At 36.3% G+C, this 27605-nt stretch overlaps 3 protein-coding genes across 4 annotated transcripts in view; 1 reads left to right on the top strand and 2 right to left on the bottom strand.

Annotated features, from left to right (window-relative positions):
- The window catches only part of pex10 (peroxisomal biogenesis factor 10), a 184544-nt gene that overhangs the window by 123199 nt on the left and 33740 nt on the right, over positions 1–27605 (bottom strand). The window lies entirely within an intron of this gene.
- nppa (natriuretic peptide A) lies at positions 2471–3793 on the top strand. The gene is made up of 2 exons (XM_055169081.2): positions 2471–2864; positions 3306–3793. The coding sequence occupies exons 1-2, from the start codon at positions 2745–2747 to the stop codon at positions 3597–3599; spliced, it is 414 nt and encodes a 137-aa protein (XP_055025056.1). The 5' UTR covers positions 2471–2744; the 3' UTR covers positions 3600–3793.
- Positions 8062–27377, bottom strand: clcn6 (chloride channel 6). 2 transcript variants are annotated; one of them, XM_073867456.1, is made up of 23 exons: positions 27226–27377; positions 26470–26529; positions 26328–26393; positions 26181–26246; positions 25991–26057; positions 25793–25899; positions 25209–25335; positions 24684–24751; positions 24400–24458; positions 24105–24237; positions 23868–23981; positions 23474–23640; positions 21604–21718; positions 20917–21046; positions 19766–19919; positions 17556–17712; positions 16133–16239; positions 15776–15962; positions 15311–15468; positions 14716–14868; positions 13001–13112; positions 12752–12877; positions 8062–9586 (listed from the first exon to the last, which is right to left on the bottom strand). In XM_073867456.1, exons 1-23 carry the CDS (start codon positions 27373–27375, stop codon positions 9506–9508), a joined length of 2664 nt encoding a protein of 887 aa, XP_073723557.1. In that variant the 5' UTR covers positions 27376–27377; the 3' UTR covers positions 8062–9505. The 2 variants fall into 2 exon arrangements, 1 of the variants encoding a protein (XP_073723557.1); XR_008634637.2 differs by lacking the exons at positions 8062–9586; positions 12752–12877; positions 13001–13112 and having other exon boundaries at positions 14731–14868; positions 15240–15468.

Raw genomic sequence — 27605 nt, 5'->3', positions numbered from 1 at the left:
AAGTTAAATATGTTAGAGCAAAAGTAGCAAGAGGTGTTTTGGTGTAATGATGAAAGCAAGGAATTTATATATTTATATGAAGAGTTTGGTTCCAAAACGCGATAAACGCCATTTTTTAAAAAATGAGTTACTGCCAAATTCAGTATTATATCAGGTAAATTCTTAATTTTACGCAAAATCCAATATCCACCGTGTTATTCTGTCATCCTTTCTCCCTTTTTCCCAAAATGTGATAAACACCACTCCTCCTTTTTTACAGAACGCAATAAATCCGCTCCACAAATCACAGCGCACCATTCAACGCAATGTAAACAAACAATGGCGGCGCGCTGAGTACCCGAAGTCCTAGTTTTCCTCATCTACTCTGTACTTTGTGATCAACAAACAAAACAAAATTATACTTTAATTGCATTGATAAACCTGTGATGGTTTTCTGTGACGGGGAAGAAACGTAAGCCATCAACATCTAATAATTTCCGCAAGAGGCACTCGGTGCTTGTTCTCCCGACAGCATCAAGCTTCTCATGCTAAAACATTGACCCCAGAGGATCTTATGAAAACTTTACATTATTTTACTCAAAGTCAACGAAAATCGAGCAGGACCAAAACATTTTACAGCTGATAGCTGTGAAAAATGTAAACGTCAAGTATAACCGCAGCAATATGACAGTGTTCTTAATATAACAAAGTAAGTGTTTTGGTTAATGCCATTAATGTTTAGTTTTTAATCATTGTATACCACTAGTCAACTAAATAAATATAAAATGGTAAAGATGAATGCACATTTATTCATTGATTTAATAGATTTATAGCATTTTGAAATAAATAACTGTCATGGATTTATTGCATTTTGTGGAAAAAAGAATTCGTTTTTATAAAAAATCTTTGAAAATCAAGTTACGGATTTGAATTTTTTATGTTTTTATAACCTAAAGATGCTATGTGAAAGTTTGTAACAGAAAATAGTGGTTTTCATCTTGTTACTTTCTTGGTATAGAAAACACGTTTTTACCGAAATTTGTCAAAATGGATTTATTGCGTTTTGGAACCAAACTCTTCATATATGTATAGTTCATTTGTGATGCCATACTTAAATCATTTTGTTAAAGTATGGGGTAACACCTACATTTCAACTTTGCAGACATTAATTACAATACAAAAAAAGATCAATAAGGATAATAAATAATGCAGGATAGCATGAAAATATTCATTTATTCTTATCTTTAAAATCATAAACTTTTTTAGTTTAATGATCTGGTAGACTTTAAGACCGGTATTTATAAAGCAAAAAAGGGACAACTTCCTGGGAATATCCAAAAATTGTTTATAGATATAGAATGTGGTTATAAATTAAGAAGGACTTAAAATATAAGACAACAATATGCTCGGACAAAGCTCAAAAGTAGGTGTATTTCTATCCGTGGAGTGATATTGTGGAATTGTTTGAACTATTTTTTTTGAAGAAAGTGTTCATGTATCTCAATTTAAAAAAAAAAAGTTTAAAAGATTCATTTTTGATAAGTATATAAGGTATGTTGTTTTTTTATTATTTTTAAAGCTGTGTTTAATTTATATAGTTTGATGTAAGTTTTAATAGGTACTGGAATTAATGAGTTGAGCATTTTGTTAATTTGATATTTATTTGTGTGTTTTAATTTATTATTTATTTTTCTCAGTTTGAAATAAATAAATAAAAACCAGCACTTTTTGCTCCCACCCAAATTGGGGCATTTTGGACATCCTATAACAAATGATCTGTGTGGTATTTTGAGCTAAAACTTCACAGACACATTCCAGACACACCTGAGATTTATATTACATCTTGTAAAATGGGCATAATAGGTGCCCTTTAACGTGAAAATCTTTATGTCTTACAGCAGTATGCAACATCTGGCATGAGTCACTGCAGAATGATGGATCTGAGATATCCAGCAATGTTGGACATCTCTGTAAATCACAATCCCTGCACGATCACAGACTAAACTACAATCAATAAGGAAACAAAGCTGTCTGTCTTCAGATTCAGCCTTCACATTTTATATGCGTACTGTTCTCATCAGATGTATGACTCATTCCTATTTAAGAATTAAACCACAACTTTTGCATGATCACTTTAGATGTTTAAAACATCAGACAAACCCATTGAAATCAAGGCACCTAAAACAATGTAACTGCAATTCATTTCACTTTCCGTTCGCTCCATCTTTATAAGCCACAAGATTGATTTCAGCTAGTCAAGCGAAAGATCAGCTGACCCACCAGCTTAAACCAGGCTGGTGTGAAATGGAAGTAGCTGATTCTCACAGCCTGCCATAGCTTGTCTAAAACCAGCCTGCTAACCAGCTAAAACCAGACCGGGAGGCCAGCTTAAGCTGCTTGGTATTTTCTGTAAGGGACATTGTCCTGGAAATTAAGGGTCTGCCGCTTGAACCCCTTATGGTGAGTTGTGCTCTCTATCAGTTCGCAAGCCATGCGAGACACTCGTGTACGGGATGCATTTCTGGTGATGTATGTCACATGTGTGTGCGTGCCGTCTGAGGTCACTGCTTGTGTCTGCACGAACACCAGAGATCTCCACGGCTGCAAACAGCCACTTAAATGGAAATAAACTCCAGGAGTCTTATCGGAGTCGAGGTGTTGGAATGCACTTCACACGCTTTACAAAAGATGAGCAGCTGACGGTCAACTGTCCTCATATAAGTCAGGTTCAGGCAGACGACCGGTCCAGAGGTTAAACAGCAGAGATGATCAGAGGACTCGTTCTTACAGGACTTCTGCTCCTGCTCTGGCAGCAGATGGATGTACGAGGCCATACGTTGAACAGACACCTACCAGCTACCACCAGCAACATCGGCAAGCTGAAGGTACGGTGGGATACAAATACACACAAGTTTCATGGTCGTTTAGTGTTTGCTGTGATGGACCTGGCCTGTGGACCAGGAAGCCGGAATTGAGCTGGAATGGACACCGGCCGACCTGATGACCCATCAGTATCTTCTCTGAACGTTTGCTTCTGAACGAGTTTAACATTTGTGCTTTGAAAGCTCACACTGCAGCAGAATCCATCATATTTCTGCTTTTATTTACATAAAACTTTCTGGAAATTTTTTTTAAAGTTTAAATGAATTGATGTAAGCTCAGATGTATTCATATTAGATTACACACGAACTGAACTTAGCTTCATAAATTCATTTTTAAAGAAAATCTATTTAGTAAACTCAAACTCATTCGATGTGAATCAAACAATGAATCAGTTTTTGTGCTCTAGATATGAAAGTTAACTCTTAAACATTGTTTATCTTCAGAGTTTGTTACAGCAGTTGGAGGAAGTCTTGGCCACTGAAGAGGTTTCTGACAGAGCCACAGATTACGAAGACAGCAACCCGGAGATGGAGCAGAACCCGGTCTTCAAGTCCTGGGACAGAGAAGAAGACGTCCCCGAGGACACAAACCCCGTCGACGGATACGAAACACAGAAGAAACGTCTCATGGATCTACTCCTGTCAACCAGAAGTAAAAGTTTGTCTGGATGTTTTGGAGGAAGACTGGACCGCATAGGGTCGACCAGCACCCTTGGGTGTAACCCAAAGAAAGGTTAGCTCGAGTGAATACAGGGATTTTACCTCCATAATGCACGAAATAATAAATCACAATGAACAAATCTTAATTAATATCTTAATATAGTCGTTCTCGATCTTGATGTATTTTGAGAGAGTTACAGATCTGTTGCTGCAGCTGAATATATAATGTGAGATCTGTCAGATAAAACTGGTGCATCATCATTCATCATCACCAAAAAAAAAAAAAAAAAAAAACTATGACAGTCCTGTAGATTTATGAATCAAAAATATGCTTTATTCCTCAGATTTTATTTAGTTTGGTTTGTTGATGTATTTATTAAGTATTAATAACCCGAGTGCATGAATATATCTGACCTATATGACATGTTATGTGTATTATTCATTGTTTTGCATTGACTAATGAATGTCTCACTTTACATGAATGTCTCTTTCATTAACATTAGTATTTGCATTAGCTAACATAAAAAACAATAAGACACATATTAATCTATTTGAATATTTGTGGTAACATTTTATACAACAATTAATAATATTTATTTTGCCATTTATTAATCTTAGATTAAAATACATTTTTTAAATCAAAAGTTGTAACTGTTAAACTTTAGTTAAGGGAACTAGCATGAACAGTTGTATTATTGGCATTAACTCACAATAACATAGATTAATAAATGCTGTGAAACTATATTGCTTATTGTTAATTTATGTTACCTAATGCATTTACTAATGTTAACAAATACAACTTTACTGTACATGCAATTGCAATTGTTCATTCACATTACTGTTATACAATATTTGTTTTAAATAATGTAGTAGTAGCAGTTATTTTTTCTAATAGCATTAAGATGCTGTAGAAGTGTTGTTCATTGCTATTTTATCTAAAATGATTTTCTCATGTTATCAAATGTTGTGTGCAAATCTTATTTTACTGAATGACAGCAGATGTATAAGGATGAGCTGCGATGTTTCATGGTCAAGACACACAAATTTAAAGAGACTGTGTTTGTCTTTTGTGTGAAACACATTTGCAGGTGGAGAAATCTCAGATATTTTGTCAAATAAGCCAGATTTGTCTTGCATGAGCAGTATGATCAGATGTTATGTCATGTATGTGTTGAAGAATTCATCATGTAAAGTGAATAAAAGCTTATTTCTATTAAAGTCTCATTCATTCTTGTTTTTGAGCAGGAGAAAAATGACTCACACTGGACATTATCACACACTCATTAGACAACACGTTGATGTAGACTAATGAGTGAAACAGCTGCAGGTGGTTATTACTCCTGAGCTTATAAACACCTGCCCGAATAAAAAGAAGAAAAAACTAGCACCCTGTCAGCCATAATCCGGTTACATGAGCTCAGCGGGACTCATACTGATTGCATGAATAATGCCTGTGTGTTTCTGACCGCTGGCACGATGAACGACTCTCATTACAAACTTCACATTTACATCATCTAACAGACTTTACTTTCTCCTGACACCGACAGCATAACGTCCTCCAGTATACACAACATCATTTTGTTATAAACATAAAACACTTTGTCGTCACTAAAGATATTTCTAGAAGTGTAATGGAGTGTATGGGAATCACGGGGCTAGTTGTCACACTTTGTCATGATAGGTGTAAGCTTATATATACAGGCATACAGTCAATGCTACATAACATATGAGTTTATTGAAACATGTTGACCTCATATGATAACATGCCCTAAGTGTTGTCAATATGAAATCACAGATTAAATTGGCACTGAGGAAAAGCATGATTATTTTCCTCTTAGGAAATTGTTGGATGTGCGCTGAAATGATGCATGTCGGACACATCAGACTCCATTATGAGGTTTGTTTGTATGTGTCAGAGCTGATTTAACTCCACACGCTCGACCGTGAAGATGTTCATGAACTTCAGCACTGAGCAGCAGGTGCACAGACATCCATATACTGATATGTTCTCATGTATGGACTTAAAGATCTTTCATTTCTGAAGATCAGTCATTCATAACATTATCACCAGTGTTGGGTGTAATTAGCTACTGAAATTTAATTACTTTTTACTTTAAAAGTAAAGTAAGGCATTACTCTAATAACTTGGTATTCAGTTCAATTACATCAGAAGTAACTGTAATTACGTGTATGGACTGTAGATCAACGATATATAATAAAGTAGTGGATTTAACATCGCAATTTAGGGGCTGTTTCCCGGACAGGGATTAGACTAGTCCAAGACTAAAACATTTTTAAGAGCTGTCCGAACTGAAAACATCTTGCATTGACATATCTTAAAATACATCAGTAGCCTTTGTTTTGCCTCAAAATGCACACAGGTAATATTTTCAGTAAGGCATGTTTGTTAAAACTAGTTATATTTCCTAATTAAACTAAGACTTGGTCCTGGATTAAGCTAATCCCTGTCCGGGAAACCGCCCCTTAAAGTTATAAAGGTTATAAATGCATGTTTATGTATTCTTCTCACTTTAAATACTTTGGTGAGTTAATAAAAATAATGGTAACACTCTAGTAGTGTAATTTACAATTTTTTCTATTAACTGATTGGTTATACGCATTAATTTTACTGAGATATTGTCTGTTTATCAGTACTTAAAAAGCACATATTAATGCTTGAATCTGCAAAACCTTTTTCTACATCCTTAAAGGGATAGTTCACCCAAAAATGAAAATTCTGTCATCATTTACTCACTCCTGTGTTGTCACAAACCCGTCTAAATTTCTTTGTTCTGATGAACACAAAGGAAGACACCCTAAGAAATGCCTGCAACCAAACCGTCCGCGGACCCATTCACTTCCATGGTAGGAAAAAAATACTATGAAAGTGAATGGGGTCCACAAACGGTCCGGTTACAAACATCTCTCAAAACATCTTCCCCTGTGTTCATCAGAACAAAGAAATATATGTGGGTTGGTAACAACATATAATTGAGCAAATGATGATACAATTTTCATTTTTGGGTGAACTATCCCTTTAATCCTAACCAATTCCTATCAATAAAGCAAAAGTAGTTAATAGTGAGAATTGGACTTTAAAAGTGTGACCAGAATCATTTCTGTACTTTTATATGATTTATTTGAGCCGTTTCAAGCCTATCTTTCTATCATTTACTAAATCTGATTTAAAAAGTAATTAGTAATTATTAAATACTTTTGGAGAGAGTCATGTGTACAATAGTTACATGATTGAATATGCAATTAGTGACTAGGATTACATTTTTGAGTAACTTACCCAACACTGATTATCACACTAAAGTAAACATGGGGACAATTAAATATAAATTATCATTTACTATTAATTTGTTTTGAAAATTTAAAAAACATAATTTTAATAAGTTTATTTATTTGCCCTCAGTATCAATACTGTTATGTATGCAATCATAAGGATCTTTCCTTTCATATAAATGTTATCACTGGTGCTCGTGTCCAATTTACTGTAAAATTACATTCAACAAATCTGAGAATTATAAATCATCATAAATGAAATATTTTTATTATCTACATTAGTGTACAAAAATGATGAAATGTTTAATGAAATGACCTCAGTTTTGACACTGTACACATGAATCAGGGTCATTTGTGCTGTTATATGAAACTACATTATGCTTTTTAGTAAGTTTGTCACAACATATATCAATATTTGGTACAATTGGTAAAATCCATCTTAAAAATAAACACTTGAGTCAAAAACTGCTTTAAAAATATTACACAAGCCAAATAAAAAACTGCCTATTGCTCTATCTGAAGCCCAGATGAAGGCATGATAAATACAAATGATTTACAAATCGACCAAAACGCATCTTAACTCATTCCCCGCCCGCCATTTTTTAAAAGTTGCCCACCAGCATTTATCAGATTTTCACAAAAGTTTCACAAAATTCCTTCCAGGAATTTTCTTCTAAAAATATATAAACATGCAAATATATTCAATGAAAGAACAGACCCTCTGCTTTTGAACAAACAATAAACAAACAAACAAAGCAGGGAAAAATTTTCATCATATCTATATTTTTTCTCAGCTTATAAACACTTAAATAAAAATAAAAAAATTAGCAAAAAGCTGAAATAATTGCATTTTGTGAAAGATTTTTTCAGAGATCAGATTCAGAATGATTATCAACACATACACAAAGTTTAAAATTAGTAAATAACATTTTGGCTTAATTTTTTGCAGAAATTGGGTAAGTACACCATCAAGTGGATAATCACGGTATTACAGATTAACAAAAACCTCATTAGGAACACTTTTTAAATGCAAATGTTTTCTCTTAATTGATGGGATAATTAGTTAATGGCGTGAAAAGAGTTAATACCAGATGTATATGGACTATTTGACATAATGTGATCTTGACTGATAGCGGTGTCATTTAGCAGTTATATATCTGAATATAAAGACAGAATACAGCGATCCATTCAAACACAAACCTCTGTCTGTCTATCACCCTATACAGCAAACTTTACATTTCTAACAGACCACTTTATTCTTTCTGTAATAAAATCATGTTTAATGAATGTTTGTGTCCCTTATTACAGAACCAAGCAGAACATTAATGATGGCAATACATTCATTAAATTAAGTCCTTCATTTAGACAAGTGTTAATTCAAACCCTGCATTTAAAGGATAACCTTCAGAATAGCAGATTACATACAGGTTTGATATTATAAAGTTTGCTTACATGAGGCTTTTAAACCGGTACATCGACAAAAGCTCAGCTCAAAAACAATAAAGTGTATGTTAGAGAACATACATATTTAAAAAAATAAAATAAAGTAAAATAAAGTAAAAAATACTGCAATATACAGAGGCAACAAAGTATTTTACATTAAAAACAGTTTTAACATATACTGTACATGAGAAATCACATTGAAATTGCTTAAATAATCAAATAATAATACAAAAATGAACAAAAGAAATATAATGAACTCTTAGTGTACAAATGTGCCATCATTTCTGCTAATACTGTTTTACTCTGAAACCACACAGACAAAACTATTATGATATCAAACTATACCCGAATTTAACATTACAAAAACAAGCCTGCGTATAACAAATCTCTGTACTCAAAATCCATTTAGTCAGATTTTGGAAATGTTTATTATTACAGATAAACTTCAGGAAATATTCAGGGAATGTAAATAATCCTCATGTCAACGTTAATGCCACTAGTAATAAAAATACAGTATATTTAATCAAAAGAAAATGACAACTAGATTTTCCTTAAAGAAAATAAAGCCAATTTTAGTACTATTCAGATTTTTTGCATTGTGATGTTTTAACAGTTGAACCGATATCAATCGCAAAAATCTCTTTACTGTAACGCAAAAACATTTCATTTTCATTACTGCAATCAATGTAAAGAATAAAAAAAATACATTTATTAAGTAAGGAGAACATTTGTGGAGATAATGAAATTAATTATCATGAAAATGTTGAATAAAGAATAATTAGGCCTCGTTTTATTTACAACAAAATATTAAATACATTTTTTTACTCTTAATGATTTTGAAATGACGACTCGCCTGTAAGGAAATTAAACCCGTAACACTACGATTAGGACAATGCATCTTAAAAAAAAAATCCACAGGTCATTACAGACATCCTGTAATATAACAATCCTAAAATAATCTGAATTTATGCAGATTTCTAGATGGTTTCTGAACAAAGAGGTCCACTAATATTTCTTTAATGTCTAATTTCCAGGAATGTCCTCTTCTATAGTGGTTCATATCACGCTTTGTGCAAAAATACACAGACACAGTAAAATAAAACATTTATAACTGAAAAGTGCTGCAGTGAGGTTGATGTCAGTATGAGGATGCAGTTCATTCATGAGGTACTGAACCTCACTCATCCAGATCCTAACTGTGAATGGCTTACGTGTGTGTGTGTGTGAGAGATCTGTGACATCACGACATCAGATCAGATTGTGATGTAGTGCTGTCGCAGTTTAGCGACTAAAAACTCATGAGTGAGATTATGTCTGGTGATTATCCCCACAATCTGCAAGACAAAAACACAATGAAATCTTTCCTCATTAAAAGGTAAAAGTTATGACAGTAGGACAATCAATAAAGCTGATTTAAATCCATGTGACTCTTGAGTGGAGGTGAAAGCAGAAATCTGCTGAATATTTAGCTGCTGGTTTCCATACAATAAGAGCAGACAAGGTACCCTATGACATCACATACCCTGAGGAGCTTTTAAATCTCATTGACATCGACCTAAACTCAACGTGTTAAGATGCATTGCTCCAGGTTTAAATTCAATGAATCTAAACACAGCAGGCTCCCACCAATCTTCAAACCAATTACAGTGGACCATGCTTAAAGGGAATTTTAAAGGGGAAAATTTGACTTTTTTATGTTTAAGTGATATAATTGGGTTTCCAGTGCTTCTTTCAACCTAGAAAATGTGCAACGATTTATTTTACATCTTAAAGTCTTGTGAAATGTCCCCTTAAAATACGCTGAAGTGTTCATGAGATTTCAGTAAATGCAGTGGTGTAGTGCAGGGTATACGCAGGTATACGGAGTATACCCACCTCTTTATTTGACGGCATGGGGTATACCCATTTCTACTGGGGGCATAAATTAAGAGTATACCCACTTCTCCAGACACAACTACACCACTGAGTAAATGTGTTAAATTCTGGGGCCTCATTTATAAAAGTGCAACGTAGGAACTATCCTACATTTCATCTAAGACCATTTCTGGAATGATCGTATGTGTGATTCAGAGAAAAGGAGCGTACACACGCCTCTTCCAGATGTGCGGCTTATAAATCACAAATGATCCTAAAATTGTGCGCAGCTGAATGCTTTTAGAACTCCGCCTTCTAAACGCCCCTAATTTAATTAATTAGCATATAAATACTAAATTATCAAAGGCCAAATTCTGTGACTGCCACAATGGCGAGGGGTAAGAAAACATACTTGTCGTTTGCTTAAGTTTTTAATATTTCTCTAAATTCTAACATGGAAACATTATTGACATCACTCTAGTTAAGGCATTAGTGGACCTTTCAATTCACGGGTTTGATTTAAATACAGTTTTACACGTAAACGTAATATTTGTGTCTCAGTTTACCATGCCTCCTGCACGGCAGTGTATAAATGAAATATTTTCCAATTCAAAGATCGTATCTTAAACTTATTGATTATATTCCATATGGATTCATTTGGATTTACAGATGTTTAACATTAAAATCGATGCATAGAAATAATTTATATTAATTTTTGGAATACTCATCACTCTAAAATTTCGCATGTCCCTTATTGTACATAGAGGCTTTACAATTTAGTTCCTCTCACGTCGTTTTAATCATTAAATTCAATCGTTTTTACTTTCATTCAATAAAGCACATGTTCTGTAACATTTACATGCGTTCAACACCGTGAAACAATTTTGCTATATTTTTTAATATTTCTTGAAAAGACTAGAAAATAGTTTCCTGAACCTATAGCTTGGGCGCCACCTTTTTGCATCAGAATAGAGACAGAACGCAGTTATGCAAATTTGAAAACCACGCCCACCGGGGGGGAAAAGCAATCCAACCGTCTCCATTTACTTTGTATTGCGAGAAGCCGCCTCCTTGTCATTTCTGGCTTATAACAAAAAACTGAATAATGCCTAAAAGCTGCTGTGTGACAATATGTACAGCTAACAAGCCAAAGAACACAGAAATAAGTTTTTATAAGCTGTCGAGCCGTAAAACCCAGCCTTTAAGGAGAATAAAGTGGATCGCCGACTACGTTTCCCCCTAGTGGACGCAGTTTTACTAATAGGAGTACTATGAAAAGTTGCCTGTTTCCATTTCTGTGTCTTTAAACGCTCGTTTTTTGGGGTCGAAAGCTTATAAAAACTTATTTACAGATTAAACTTAAAAACAGAATAATACCTAAAAGCTGCTGTGTGACAAGGTGTACATCTAACAAGCCAAAAAAACAAATACATTTTTATAAGCTGTCGACTTCAAAAAAACGAGCGTTTAGACACAGAAATGGAAACAGGCAACTTTTCATAGTACTCATATTAGTAAAAATGCGTCCAATAGGGGGAAACGTAGTCGGCGATCCACTTTATTCTCCTTAAAGGCTGGGTTTTACGGCTCGACAGCTTATAAAAACTTATTTCTGGGTTCTTTGGCTTGTTAGCTGTACATATTGTAACACAGCAGCTTTTAGGCATTATTCAGTTTTTTGTTATAAGCCAGAAATGACAAGGAGGCGGCCTCTCGCAATACAAAGTCAATGGAGACGGTTGGATTGCTTCCCCCCCCCCCCCGGTGGGCGTGGTTTTCAGGTTATGACGCGCTGCGCTCTGTCTCTACAGGCCTACATTTTAAAATATCAAAATAGGCCAACATATTTTGTTTAAAATCAATTCTGAAACCTTGTTAAATTATTTTGGAGTAATTGGCCTTCTCCTCAGTTCATTCTTGTTCATTTACTGTGTGGATCATTGTTGCATGTTCTTTATTACGTTTCTATTCTGAATAAACAAACAGCGTAGTTTACATGCTTTGTCCTTGTTGCATTAGTTCATTAAGATCATTCTGAATAGATTTCTGTAGTTCAATCAACTCTGAATTGTAGTTGAGATGTCACGGCACACTATTAAAACATTGTCGGGTTTAAATTGGGCTCGGGCTCTAATTACGGTTAATGTGATGGTCGGGCCGCACTCGGACACAACGTGCAGGGGCTTCGGTTATGTTTTTTTGTGTCCCGATCTAAGCTCTAATACAGATGATGCTGACGCTTTAAAAGTTTTGAATATGCCTACCTGCAATATTGCCACAAGGAAACGTGCGTACGTCAAGTAGGAACCTGACGTGGAGGCAAGTACTTTTTCACGTCAAAGACCAGTTTTATAAATCTGAGCGTTGGAGTGGATTTGAGCGTACGCACGGTCTAAGATAAAATCTGTGCGTAAAAACGCTTTATAAATGAGGCCCCTGGTCTGTACCCAAAGCTATTGTGCACAATCAATACTGTTTCTAATACTCATATGGTGCTGATTATTTGGTCCTTTTGGACCTTGACTGCCACTGACTTTATAGTCTGTCCTCACTGTATGGACAACAGCAACCTTCTGCCGTTGTGCTCCACAAAAGACTCACATCATCACTGGGGTTAAAATGTGTTTTTTTTTTATGTCACTCACCTCTCCTACTGCATTGACCACAGGTAAATGTCTGAGACCCATAGTCCTGAAGAGATTAAACACCTGAGAGACGCGCGTGTTTGGAGATACTGTATATGGACTGGGGTTCATGTACGGAGTCACATCCTGTGAAAGAAAGGACTTCTGAATGAGACTTATAAGACAATTCACACACGCACGCACGCAGAATTTATTGACTCAATGAGTGACTCTTCTTCAAAGTTTAACAGATAGGTGTGTGAGGTTTACCACAATCATGCGTGGATTAAGAAGGGCCAGGTCAAGATCGTGAATGTCAGGGAATCGTGGGTAGTCCTCTGTCATCTCTGAATAAGAGAGCCGTGGTTGAGAGGCACTCGACAGGAGAGAGAGAGAGATATAAAACTTTAGAGTAATTCAAATGACTGATAACACTTTTAGGGCCGGTTTCCCGGACAGGGTTTACTGTAAATAAACCCAGGACTATAGTTACATAAGGCCATTTATGTAGTTTTTACAAACATAGCTTACAAAAAACAATACTGGTGTGCCTCTTGAGACAAAACAATGTCACTGATATATGTTAAGATCTGTCGGTATACTGTATTTTAAAATTAAGGCAGCTCAAACATGCATTTTCTAGGATAAACCCTGTCCAGGAAACCGCCCTAAAGAGTTCAGATGCAAAACCCTCTAATGCCCCCTTTTCCACCAAAGGCAGTTTTAGTGCTTGTTAAGAGCCAGGGTATAATTTCAAATCAGTTCTTTTTTCAACACCCAAAGCACCAGCTCTGAACCAGGAAAAGTGTCTTCTTAAAGGGCACCTATGGTCCAATTCATGGTTTTACATTTTCTTTGGTGTGTAAGTATGTATTAGTGCATGTTAATGAGAAGCAAAAAGGTACAAACCCCAAAGTAAACCATGACATGAGTTATTGTCTCTAACGTAAACAAAATAAAACGTAGCGCTTTTCTAAGCGGATTTAAAAGAGGAACTATATTTTATGGCGTAATAGCACTTTTGGGAGTACTTTGACTCGGCGCAGTAACACCCTCCCTCTCCCATTATGAGAGTGAGAAGGGGAGCTTACTTTTCAGGTGAGTCGAAGTACTCCCAAAAGTGCTATTACGCCATAAAATATAGTTCCTCTTTTAAATCCGCTTAGAAAAGCGCTACGTTTTATTTTGCACCACCAAACTTGCTCATATAACTACTCGTCTTAAATAGGAAAAACATTGATGTGTTTGGTCACTTCTAACTTTATCTCTAAATGGTACCATTGAATGAATGGGGCTAAGCTAAATGCTATCGAAGCGTCGCAGCGCGCTCCAGCGCTTACGTGCACGCACACAGATGATAGAGGGATGTATAAACAATTCTTAGTTAAGGTAATAACATATTTTAATATTGAAAATGAGTAGACTATTCCTTTAAGAAACTCAACCTTATTTTGTTCAACTCCAGAATGTTAATGTTAAGTATTCAGGCCAATCACAACGTAAAGATTAGCTGGCTCTCATTGAAAATGAATGACTTCCGGCCACTTTGACGCTCTCACCGGTGGCCGTCTGAATGCACAGTTAGAGGACTTTGCTGAAAAACTGTAGTGGCATTTAATGGATTCTGCCAACAAAGCTGTATTTCTGAATGGCCTGAGGCCAGAATTAAGCGAATTTGAAGCGAGAGTATTTTATGAGCGTATCATACGTGTCGAGAACATTTGGACAATAAAAATCTCATTTTTAAGGAGGTGGTGTTTAGCGACTTTTGCATCTGAGCTCCTCATATATCATAAAAATGAATTTTCAATAACTAAACTTTAAAAATGTGAAATCTTGAGACACTGCGGGGTGGGAGGGACATCAGTATTAGATCATGAGTGTTAGATTGTGACATTATTGGTTCATGTTCAGAAAGATGAGACAGAGGTGAATAAAATGAAAGGTGAGAAAGGAATAGCGTTTGAAGAATGACACAGACCGACTGGTTCTCGGCATAGCAGACACCACGGATCAGTAAATTAACCAGCTGTGAGCGCAGGATAAGCCCGTGAAAGGTCAGCGGGCGGAACCTCTCCTCCATGGTCCACTCTTCACTGGGAGACTGGTCAGGGTACAGATTCGGGTAGGGCACATATCTGACAAACACAGAATAAAACTCAAAACCAGGATTTCTCTTGCTCTTATTAAATTCCCTTAACAAACATTTAACTAAATAGAAGTACCTCGGCGACTACATGTCCACTTATTCTACTAATACTAACTCCTAAAGGTCGGAGTATTAGTACAAATTCATTTATAAGTATAGACTACTAAATATACAGTTTTAACCAAAATTAAGGAAAAGCATACATGAGATCTCCTTCAACAGTGTTTAAATGTATCCCAGCATGCATCTGTCTAAAAGAAGTGTGATCTAGGCTGTAATAAAAGTTGACTACTTATTTAAATAAATGTAATGATCGGCATATCTTTGTGTTAACTCGTGGCTTGGAAGATGAATACGTACGGGTACTGATCCGTCTTCTTTAATGTGAGACATACATCAAGATCTATTGTTTTCAGAACGATTGGGCTGACCTTCTCTCCAGCATCTGCTGAAGGATGTCCTGTCCCTCCTCGGCCGGCTCCTCGCTCACGCGCTCATCACAAACGTTACGGAGTTCACTAGATGGGTATGAATTCATCGACTGACACCTCCTCCTCTGCTCGCCCGCCCGGGTCAACACACTGCTTTTCTGAACAAAGTACAAGCATACATCTGTAGCAGACCTTATGTTTGTTTGCAATGTCTGAACCAACAAAAAATAAAGCAGCTTCTGAGCTTTTGTGGGTCAAAATGCCTTAAGTCACAGTTATTAATATCATCAGAATTTTTTATTTACTACATTAGAAACACCACACCTCTCTTCTCCAGACCTAAACTAATCCTTAACCTTAAATACAAGCAATAGGTATTGGTGATGCTGCACCTACAAATACAAACCGCAGTATGTTTGCGCCATCTTGTGGTCAGTTCAAAACCTGCACCGTGTGGTGTTGTACCTTGAATTTGATATTGTTGCTTATGAGGATGTTTCCCTTCATGAAGTCCTTCTCATTGTCTCGGTTCTCGGTGACGACAGGAAAGGCGTGATAGACCGTCGTCCTCAGGATGCTCACCAGTGACTGAATACGGGTGTGAGGATACACGTACGTCAGGTTGGGCTCCATAATATCACTGGCTGTCAATCTGATAAACAAAACACATACATCTGTTCAACACATGAACTACAGAAGCACAATCCAACATTAAAGCATTGAAACTCTTCAACAATATATCAAACCAAGAACAAAACAGTGTGACAGACAGACAGACAGACAGATACAACACTGAATGAATAACAAGCAGAAATGTTGTACTTGTCCATCTCCACTTCAGTTTCCCACTCCAGCAGCGGGACTCCTTTCAGGTGAATGTGAATATCATAAATCCCCTTGTTGAAGAAATCTCCTGTCCACTTGGCCACCTGACAAAACACAACATCAGATACACCTGTGTCTCACATAAACTAACATATGAAGAGTTTATTTCCAAAATGCGATAAACGGCATTTTAAAAAAAAGGCCACCAAAATCAGTATTGTATCAGGTCAGTATTTAAAAGTAATTTATTATTTTTACGCAAAATCCGATATCCGCCGTGATATTCTGTCATCTTTTCTCACTTTTGTTTCCAAAACGCGATAAACGCCACTTCTGTTGCGTTCCATTTCTGCAGAACGCAATAAATCCACTCAACAAATCTCAGCGCACCATTCACGCAATGTAAACAAACAATGGCGGTGCGTTGATTACACAGAATCCTAGTTTTCCTCATCTTTTACTTCCTGATCAACAAACAAACAAAAACAAAATAATACTTTAATGGCATTAAATAAACCTGTAATGGTTTTCTGTGACGGGTAAGAAACGTAAGCCATCAACATCGAATAATTTAGAGGCACTCCGGAAATGGAAAAATGCCGACTGTTGCTTGTTCTCACACGACAGCATCAAGTTTCTGTCATGCTAACACATTGACCCCAGAGGATCTTATGAAAAACTTTACATTATTTTACTTAAAGTCAACGAAAATCGAGCAGGACCAAAACATTTTACAGCTGATCTCTGTCAAAAAAGTTCAGCGACGACGTCCCAAGTATAACTGCAGCAATGATAGTGATCTTAATATGACAAAGTAAGTGTTTTGATTAATGCCATTAATGTTTAGTTTTTTTATCAGTGTATATCACTGTTCAACTAAATGAATATAACATGGCAAAGATGAATGCACATTTATACATTGATTGAATAGATTTATAGCATTTTGAAAAATAAAATTATTTAGATTAATTGTATTTTGCGGAAAAATAATCCGTTTTCATAATAAATCTTTGAAAATCAAATTATGGATTTGAATTTTTTATGTTTTTATAACCTAAAGGTGCTATGTGAAAGTTTACTAGTCACTTTCTTGGTATAGTAAACACGTTTTTACCGAAATGAGTCAAAATTGATTTATTGCATTTTGGAACCAAACCCTTCATATATCTAACCTGATCTGTAAGGCGCATAAACTGTTTCAAGCAGAAAAAATACATCAAAGGAAAGTTCCAGGTTCAATGCCAATCCACATCCATTGACCACATTTAATGTAAATAATCATAAAATAACCTTTAGCCTCTGACAATCGTGTGCTTACAGAAAAACAAACAAGCACTTAACTGCGCATTGTTTAGGGTTTAAAGCAGAGAATGTCCCAATAAATGTCACAGTAAACACAGTGATTTATTTATATTCTTACCATCAGTGTTATCATAATGGGAAGTCCATAAGTGATCTCATTGGTGGATTCGATCAGGATGACCGTCAGGCTAATTGTCATTCTGACCACGCCTCCCAGGAAAGCAGCTGCTCCAATCAAAGCAAATGTGCCTGAATATATTTGCATATGGAAATTTCTGCAATTAAACACATTTGAATGGCATTAGTGTCAGCCTCCGTTAGACACAGGACCATAAAACAACATGAACTAATATTAACTTGCAGGATTTACTAACAGCTTGTGCAAACGCAAACCATCTTTTGCGGTTAAAAAAAACTATAGTGAGGATTCAATAAAAACACACAGTGAAAAGCATGGACAAAAGTTGTTTTTGTGACTGACCTTTTACATATGTATTTGTAAGAATTTCCCTTTCAGGCGCAAAATTTATGGGAGGAGATTATTTAAATGACTCACGCAACGCGATTTACTAAGATTTGCACTTGTCGGTTTACTGGTATTATTGAATGCCTAAAACTTTAAACCCTAATGCTTCTTTTGGTAGATTGCTTTGGTCATTTTAATCTGCGCTGATAAGTAAAGCTGGCCCTAAAAGTCCATCGGTGAGCGGTACTGTGCATAACAATGTTTGAGGGATGCTCCGATCGATCGGCCGCAGATCGGTATTGCTCAATCAGTACACACCAATCTGATGAACTGATCTTTCTATTTACGTTTGTCATCATAGGGCACATGAATGCGGACACAATTTGAAACACATCCCACACATCACATCCCCAGTTTAAAAGTAGAAATGTGAAAGTTTTAGGGCTGTCAAAAGATTAATCGCGATTAATCGCATCCAAAATAAAAGTTTGTGTTTACATAACATATGTGTGTGTACTGAGTGTAAATATTATGTATTTATAAATACACACACATTCATGTATATATTTAAGAAATATGAGTGTAAATATTATGTATTTATAAATACACACACATTCATGTATATATTTAAGAAATATTTGCCTTTAAATACTGTATATACATTTATATAATTTATATTATACATAAATATAAATATTTTATATATAATTATAAAAAAAATTCTTAAATATACACATGATTGAGTGTGTTTTTATTAGGGCCGGGACTTTAACGTGTTAATTAAGATTAATTAATTACACAAAAAATAACGCGTTAAACATTTTTAACGCATTTTTATCGCACTTATTTTTGCACCGCGGAACATTTCTCATTGGATGAGTTTCGGCGGACCGATTATACTGGAGCACCAACTAGCGTTCATGACTTCAGACCACAACAGACCACAGTGAACATGAACGAAGAAGCTTATGAGATCGCTTTGGTTGGCCCCGTGGATGGGAAATTTTTTTATAAAAACAAACGGATGGAAGCGTCGATAAGAGCATGGTTGTGTGTAAGCTATGCAACAAGGAATTCACATATCACCGCAGCACATCGAGCCGCAAGTATCATCTCAATGCAAAACATATAGCAGCTAGCGTGAACATTAGCCCGACTCCGAGTACTACAACTTGGTTGAACAAAAATAAACAATATTTTGTTGCTTAAGCTTATGTATTCAGTCATTATTCGTGGTATACTAAAAATCCATGTGAGAAAATTACTTCTCAATGTTCAGGTCAAATATTTATATTTGATTAAAATGTGATTAATTTCGATTAATTAATTACAAAGCCTCTAATTAATTAGATTAATTTTTTTAATCGAATCCCGGCCCTAGTTTTTATATATAAATAATAATTATACTCAGTACACACACATATGTTATGTAAACACAAACTTTTATTTTGGATGCGATTAATCGCGATTATTCTTTTGACAGCCCTAGAAAGTTTTATTTTTGTTAATGCACTTTAATAATTTAATCATCAAAATGTCTTCATTATTTCTGATATAAAAATTGGATAAATGATAATTTTCACTCATTTATTTGTGACGATGTGCTGCAATATCAATTCACCACCACAAATAGATGTTTGCAAAGTGTGTTTTTCTCTCTCTCTTTATTCTGGATGTGCCACCACAAATACAACATTAAGTCTGTGGGAAGACTGATTTAAATGAATGAACTTGAGCTAAGCACGAGCTAAGCAATTGATGTGGGGGAAGTTTGACTAATGTAAACATTTTCTTACAGATAATTATGTCAACACTTTAGTATAAAGATGCTTAAAACATTTGTAAGTGGGTACTAATCTTACATTTTGAGGATGTTGGCCACCAAGCGGCCGAGTGACGCTCCACAGAGAAGAGACGGTACAAACAGACCGCTGGGGACGGACACGCCGTATGTCCAACAGCTCAAGATAAAATACAACACAAAGAAGAGCGAGAGAGTGACCGGACTGAACGTAGCTGTGAACCAAAGCAGACAGAGAGAAAACACATTACATAATGTAACAATACAATCTACATACAGAAACTATAAACCTGTTCAAACAAACCTACTGTATAGACACTTCAGCTCCAAGTTTGCTAACATAATTGAGCTACCAACATAAATTTATTTCATATGAAATGGTGAACAATTAAATTCAAAATATATTTCAGCTTTGGTCGTAACAGGCCGGATGAAATACACCCAAAAATAAATCGTATTTATAGTACAATCTTAGGGCCAGATTTACTAACAGCTTGCACATCATTTTGTTGATAAATAAACGAGATTTACTAATATGTGCGCCATTATATAACGACAAAAAAGCGTATCTTAAATCATTTTGCGCTTGAAATGGGTGCAATTGTTGCTGATAAGAGAGGCATTACAGAGATCAGAGAGCGTGTGCTACAAGACAGAGGATTTTTTAACATGTAACAGTTTATTTGGGTTAAACTGTTAAATTAGGTTAGATGAGATTTCACACCCCGAATTTTGCACCCCGAGATGTCTGTGGTGCTGAACTCAAGCACATCAGGCATTAGTAGATCACCTGCACCTCAACAGCTCTGCTTATTTACGAGTCTGAACTAATTTGTGACCCTGATCTTTGTAGATTGTGTTGGTCATTATGGAAATGAGCCGTTGTGCCTGTGTTATTTAATTTGCACCTTTTTAGTAACTAACCCGCAGATATTACCACTCCCATTGGTGCTGTTTGGGAATTAGCACTAATTTGCCCCATTTAGTTAATCTGGCCCTTAATGAATAAAACACATGCCCTGCTTCATAAAGCAAGATTGGCAGATTGACAAGACCCAACTAATCCAATCAAATTTTCTCACAGTAAAGTAATATAAAAATGCTGGTTAATCATTTCAGCTGAACTTCAGATGGTGAAGATATGATTCATTAGAGCATGCACACATGAAATAGATCAATGATCATGATAAACCCGATGTGTCACTGTCACACCATTCTGATGGAAGAGCTGATGGATGGCCACCTCCTGAGGGTTGAAGAACAGTGTGGCCATGTCATTATATGTGTTGTTATAGCAGAAGAAGCGGCGTATGGTTGAGTTGTCCTCTTCATTTACAGACCCCTACAAAACACAAACATTAGACTCAGAGCCTATCATGTTCAAGATCCTTCAAGCGTTATTTACACACAGGAATGACACATAAATGAATGACACATAAAACCAAGGGGTACACTTTACTGTAATTATATTGTAATTCATGTCAAATATTCCTGTGTTTGGAGAGTGTAAATGAACTACAGTGATATAATGAACTGAAAAAAGAGGTCCACAGCAAAACTGATTTGTCTAGTTATCAGAAAGAACCTGATCTCTCTAACTTGAACACTATCAAAATAACTGATTTTGTGGATATTTTATATAATTTGCGGTCATCAGGGAGCCGCTAACAATTTGTGGGTATTTCAGTCTCACTGAAAGTCCGGGAGAGGTGGGATGTCTGCAATAAACTGTCAATAGATGTCCACAACTGTAACAGCTAAAGCACATAGTACTTATACTATTGCCTCCCTAAGACAAATCACTGTATTGTTTTCCTCACTGTTAAAAGATGCTTCAAATAGTAAAAGACATCTTAATGGCAGTACATCTGTGTGTATGTAAAATGGTCTCATTCTAACCTGTGATGTTGTATTAGTTGTAGTGGAGACTAAATCTCGACACTCCCCGAGAGTCATTGAGGACATGAAGATGACAAGAGTGGTAACCATACAGACCAAGAGACTCTCCAACACCCTGTCAATCACACAAACACCAACATATTTATATGATCAAAAAAAAATTCATACTAAATATTATTTGGCATACTTTTTATTGACCTTGTTGCTCTTTACCCAGTCAAACAATTACAGTAGAGAAGAAGAGGCGGGACAAATCATTTTGCGACGTAAATCTGTAAAATCAACCCGATGAATTTCGCGACGTGAATCTGTAAAATCAACCCGATGAATTAAGAAACATGAATATGTAAAATCAAGCCGATGAATTTCGCGACGTGAATATGTAAAATCAAACCGATGAATTTCGCGACTTGAATCTGTAAAATCAACCCGAAGAATTTCGCGATGTGAATCTGTAAAATCAAGCCGATGAATTTCGCGACGTGAATCTGTAAAATCAACCCGATGAATTAAGAAACATGAATATGTAAAATCAAGCCGATGAATTAAGAAACATGAATATGTAAAATCAAGCCGATGAATTAAGAAACATGAATATGTAAAATCAAGCCGATGAATTAAGAAACATGAATATGTAAAATCAACCCGATGAATTTTGCGACGTGAATCTGTAAAATCAACCCGATGAATTTTGCGACGTAAATCTGTAAAATCAACCAGATTAAATAAGCGACGTGAATCTGGTAAATCAACCCGATGAATTTTGCGACGTGAATCTGGTAAATCAACCCGATGAATTTTGCGACGTGAATCTGTAAAATCAACCCGATGAATTAAGAAACATGAATATGTAAAATCAAGCCGATGAATTTCGCGACGTGAATATGTAAAATCAACCCGATGAATTTCGCGACTTGAATCTGTAAAATCAACCCGAAGAATTTCGCGACGTGAATCTGTAAAATCAAGCCGATGAATTTCGCGACGTAAATCTGTAAAATCAACCCGATGAATTTCGCGACGTGAATCTGTAAAATCAACCCGATGAATTAAGAAACATGAATATGTAAAATCAAGCCGATGAATTAAGAAACATGAATATGTAAAATCAAGCCGATGAATTAAGAAACATGAATATGTAAAATCAAGCCGATGAATTAAGAAACATGAATATGTAAAATCAAGCCGATGAATTTCGAGACGTGAATCTGTAAAATCAACCCGATGAATTTTGCGACGTGAATCTGGTAAATCAACCCGATGAATTTTGCGACGTGAATCTGTAAAATCAACCCGATGAATTAAGCGACGTGAATCTGTTAGATCAACCCGATGAATTTTGCGACGTGAATCTGTAAAATCAACCCGATGAATTAAGAAACATGAATATGTAAAATCAAGCCGATGAATTTCGCGACGTGAATATGTAAAATCAAGCCGATGAATTTCGCGACGTGAATCTGTAAAATCAACCCGATGAATTTCGCGATGCGAATCTGTAAAATCAACCCGATTAATTTTGTGACGTAAATCTGTAAAATCAACCCGATGAATATTGCGACGTAAATCTGTAAAATCAACCAGATGAATTAAGAAACATGAATATGTAAAATCAAGCCGATGAATTTCGGGACGTAAATCTGTAAAATCAACCCGATGAATTTTGACACTTTAATATGTAAAATCAACCCGATGAATTAAGCGACGTGAATCTGGTAAATCAACCCGATGAATTTTGCGACGTGAATCTGTAAAATCAACCTAATGAATTTCGCGACGTAAATCTGTAAAATCAACGGGACGAATTTTGCGACGTGAATCTGTAAAATCAATTAAATGATTTTTGTAATTATGAATCTGTAAAATTAACCTGATGAATCTTGCTTTGGGATGAACGTTTCTCATGCGGTATTTTGCAAGGCGTTGGTTGATGCAGTTGAAGAGAGCACCAAACAGACCTCCAGCCACTCCCATTAGTACAAAAAATGCCAAATCTACTGCCGTCCACAAATGACACGTCTTATCTCCATCTTGACACTGCAGACAGCAAAGAAAAACATCAACACCAACAGATTGAGTTTCTCATAAATTCACTGATAATTTGAATGCATTTGCAACCAAACCAAAATGTAGGACAGGAGGACAGAGAGATGGTGAATAATGTAACAAAGTAACTTATAGTGCAGAATTCTTGACATAACTTGACTAAATAAAATTTTGGGAGGAAAACAAATCTACAAAACGTGAACCTATCAGTTTTTTACCTTAAACTCTCCGAAGTTAAGCAGGCCGGGCAGCTGGAATGAACCCCATTTACTGAAGTTAATCCCAGAACGAAAGAAGTTGAGTGTAAACGTGGCAGACATGGAGCAAAACAACTAAAACATAGCAAAGAGAAAATGTGCCTTTATTATCAGACTGTAATAGAGGTTTACTGTGTGTAATACTTTACTAGTGCTTGTTAAAAGCAAATGATCACCACCCCACAAAAGTCCACATACCACTTTCCATGTGAGGGCTTGGTTCCAAAAAGACGATCCCTCCTCCAGACTGAAAAGTGTGCCTCCTATTGGTGCCCCAAAAGCAGCCGCCACCCCGGCCGCTGCCCCTGCCGAGACAAAATCCCTCTTGTCCCTGAAGAATACAATGGTAAGCGCGGTTTTTCTATACACAAGCTCCATGGCATTAGCTTAAAGAATAACAGACAGCTAAATGATTGACATGCAATTGTTGTACTTTTGGATTTAGGAGCTTATAACATTGATTTCTTCATTAAATGTATTTTTTAATGCTCACCGGTCACTGCGGAAGTAAGGAATGTGAAAGCGGATCTTCTTGAAGGTAATGCTCTGAAACTTCAAAGGCATAAAAACACTTTCAGTGGACAACGAATATAATAGGAAAAACAGATAATCCAAAAACAGCTAAACTCAAAGCACGAAAGCATAATAATCTTTTAATCTAAAGGCTGCTCACTATTTAAAAGAAAAAAAGGACATAACCTTCTATACGTTGATCCCCAACTTCTACTTTTAATAGTAAATATATCAGTAAGTATGTCATATTTCATGGGTGTGTACCTGAGGAAGCCCCGCCCCCAGTATCGCTCCACTGTGGATCATTGGTCCCTCTTTACCTACAAACAACCCTAATATACAAGCGATACAAAATACAAACACAATGCATTGATTAGTCATAAAACTGAAATACATTCATCAAGAAAATCTAACTTAAAGGCGGAGTCCACGATGTTTGAAAAAAGCTTTGGAAAAGGAGACGGGCCGACTACCAAAACACACTTATAGCCAGTCAGCAGTAAGGAGCTTGTCTACTAACCGACATCCTTGCCGGGTTGCGTATGTGTGGGGCGGGTCTATCAACAGAAGGTCCAGATTCTATTGGGGTAGGGGCGTGTTTGTGATTTCAAATATCAACATTGGCTTTCAAACATCGTGGACTCCGCCTTTAACACCAGTCTGATCAATGCCATGTAAGAACTGACATAATGATGCTAGCACACATTTCATTCAAACATCTAAAGTATAAAGAACAGGGTCGATAAAAGTCATGATGTAATCGAATGGTAAAGATTGTGTCATTTGTACCTCCAGCAACAGCAAACAGCACTCCTGTCACCTTACACATGAACGTCCGCAACCGCACAATACCTGGAATCTTCACTCCGTTCAGGTAACTTTTAATTTCTGGGATACCAGACCCGGCCGCCACAGGCTGTGACATCACACAAAACAAACACTTCATATGAAAACACTTAACGTATCACTATGACTACATTGAGATTTAGTTTGCATGTTTGTGTCACGCCACTATGTTTAAAAAAATCACAATTAAACAACATGTTTCTGATCAACAATTAAACCTGACATCAACTCTACCATAACTTGTTTCTAGAGCTGAAAAACTTTTTTAGGTCATTTCAGCTACTAAGCATGCGCACAGAGGTTATCAAATACCTCACGTGACTCTGTACAGAGCTCCTCCCCCTAGACCATCATCAGTCTTTATTGATTGATGATTGGTTCTTTTAACTAGAAGGTGGGACTTCCATTGCCCGAGCGGCCATACTGAGCGCTGCATTGTCATAGGGGTTTTCAATCTTGTTATATCCAAATTTCATAAAGTGAAGTGAAATGACTACTCTTTGAAGTTTATTTTAAGTCCATTTTACCTCAATGAGCACCAGAACACTGGAGATGAATATGAACATCATATTGAGAGCGAGCAGCTCCAGTAAAGACAAAGCCAGACAGCCGTTTTCACTGCACTCCTCTACAGCTGAACAATACGTCAAGGATCTTCACTTAACAAAGAGCAGAAAAACTCAGCAAACCATAACAAACAAGACAGCATTGAGCTGAAAAGATACATCCTCCAACCAAACTGAACTTAATCTGAGTGAAGAGACGCACAAAGAAATCCACAAACAGGCCAGTCTGAAAAGCAGAAAAACAGGATTTTTATTTCTTAGATTATTTATAGCAATAATATATACTGTGTATAAAAATATTAATAAAATATGAAAAATAAACAGAGATAGCTTTAAAGTGCAGATGTACCAGTCCTGTTGATACTCCAATTGCAAAGACTAAAATCCACTTTATGGCTTCATATCTGCCAGCTTTCTGTAAGACAGACATCCAATCAAGTTGGCAGGCAGTAATTTGGGATCATTCAAAAATATCATAAATCAAAACTTATTTTACCTTATTATCCAACCCCTCCAATACCTCCAAATATGGCTCATTAATACACCGGTCATAATCCAAACTCTGAAATATGACAAATACAACAGATCAGATATCAAGTTTGATTCTGTCTAATCTCTCATGTTCATTATTTACTGACCTCATAGTCTTTTCTGGGTAATATCTCCTCATCCTCTTCTCTGGTTTCACCCAGTATCGTCTAACAAAGAAAAATCAGCTGTTAAATCAGGTTAAAACATGACCAGATGCTTGAGAGAGTGAATATAAGGGGTTTCATATAGTGCCTCTGGGATTTGCCTAAAGTGAACAGATGGTCTGAGATGACAATAGAGTGACTCATGATGAAAACACCAGCCTGCACATTTCACATCATTACATAATGACAGATGCACACCACTCCTCTACAATATCAATACAAATTATTAACCACAATAAATACAGCTTTATATTAAATCAATTTAATCATCAGGATGCGTTTCGAAAACTAGTCAGCTAAATATCTGGACAGCAACTTGGGCATTACAGTGACACCCAAATAGATTGCGGTCAAAGATAACCAAATGTGCTGCACTGGCTACAGATGACCAACAAGCTGTCTAAGTAAGGAACTCACTATGCTTTGAGAGCCATAGATGATAATGCAGATATCGTTACACTGTTAAGTTACATTCAGCAGCCTGTTAAGATGAATTTATCTCAAAGTCTTAATTTGTCTGCTTAACTGATTTCTAATGTACACATGATGACTGATTGCATGATGTTTACAGTCAGTATGGGTGGAGAACAACAGAGAAAGCATCACACACAGCATGAGAAAGCATGCTCAGTCAAAATAAAATAAAATAAGGTGACTTGCATGAGAAACCAGATCATGCAAATAAATAAAATAGCATACCAGCTCTTCTGGTGTTCTGGTTTCTCCTTCATTACAACAGCACTGACAACACAAACATCCTCCACAGCACGCCATCTTCAGCAGCACAACACACAGCGCGCTCTGATCACATGACACGCGAACACGTGACCATGCGCAACCATGACGCATACTTACTAGGCTCGTGCGACTTTATGAGGCGCTGAAAGAACTGACAGGGGATGACGTCAAAGTACCGCGAGAGCGAGTCGAAATTAGACTACTGTGTATGGTTTCTCGAATCACTCTCACGGTATTTTACGTCATCCGCCGGTCATTCTTGCGGCGCCACATGAAGTCAAACAGCCTACTGGCTTCAAGCACGCAATCTTGCGCAGCTTTAACGCATACTCACTGAACGG

Source organism: Misgurnus anguillicaudatus, chromosome 5 (assembly GCF_027580225.2).
Source record: "Misgurnus anguillicaudatus chromosome 5, ASM2758022v2, whole genome shotgun sequence".
NCBI lineage: Eukaryota > Metazoa > Chordata > Actinopteri > Cypriniformes > Cobitidae > Misgurnus > Misgurnus anguillicaudatus.
Note: the sequence above shows the minus strand (reverse complement) of the source record. Positions and strands in the feature narration are given on the sequence as shown.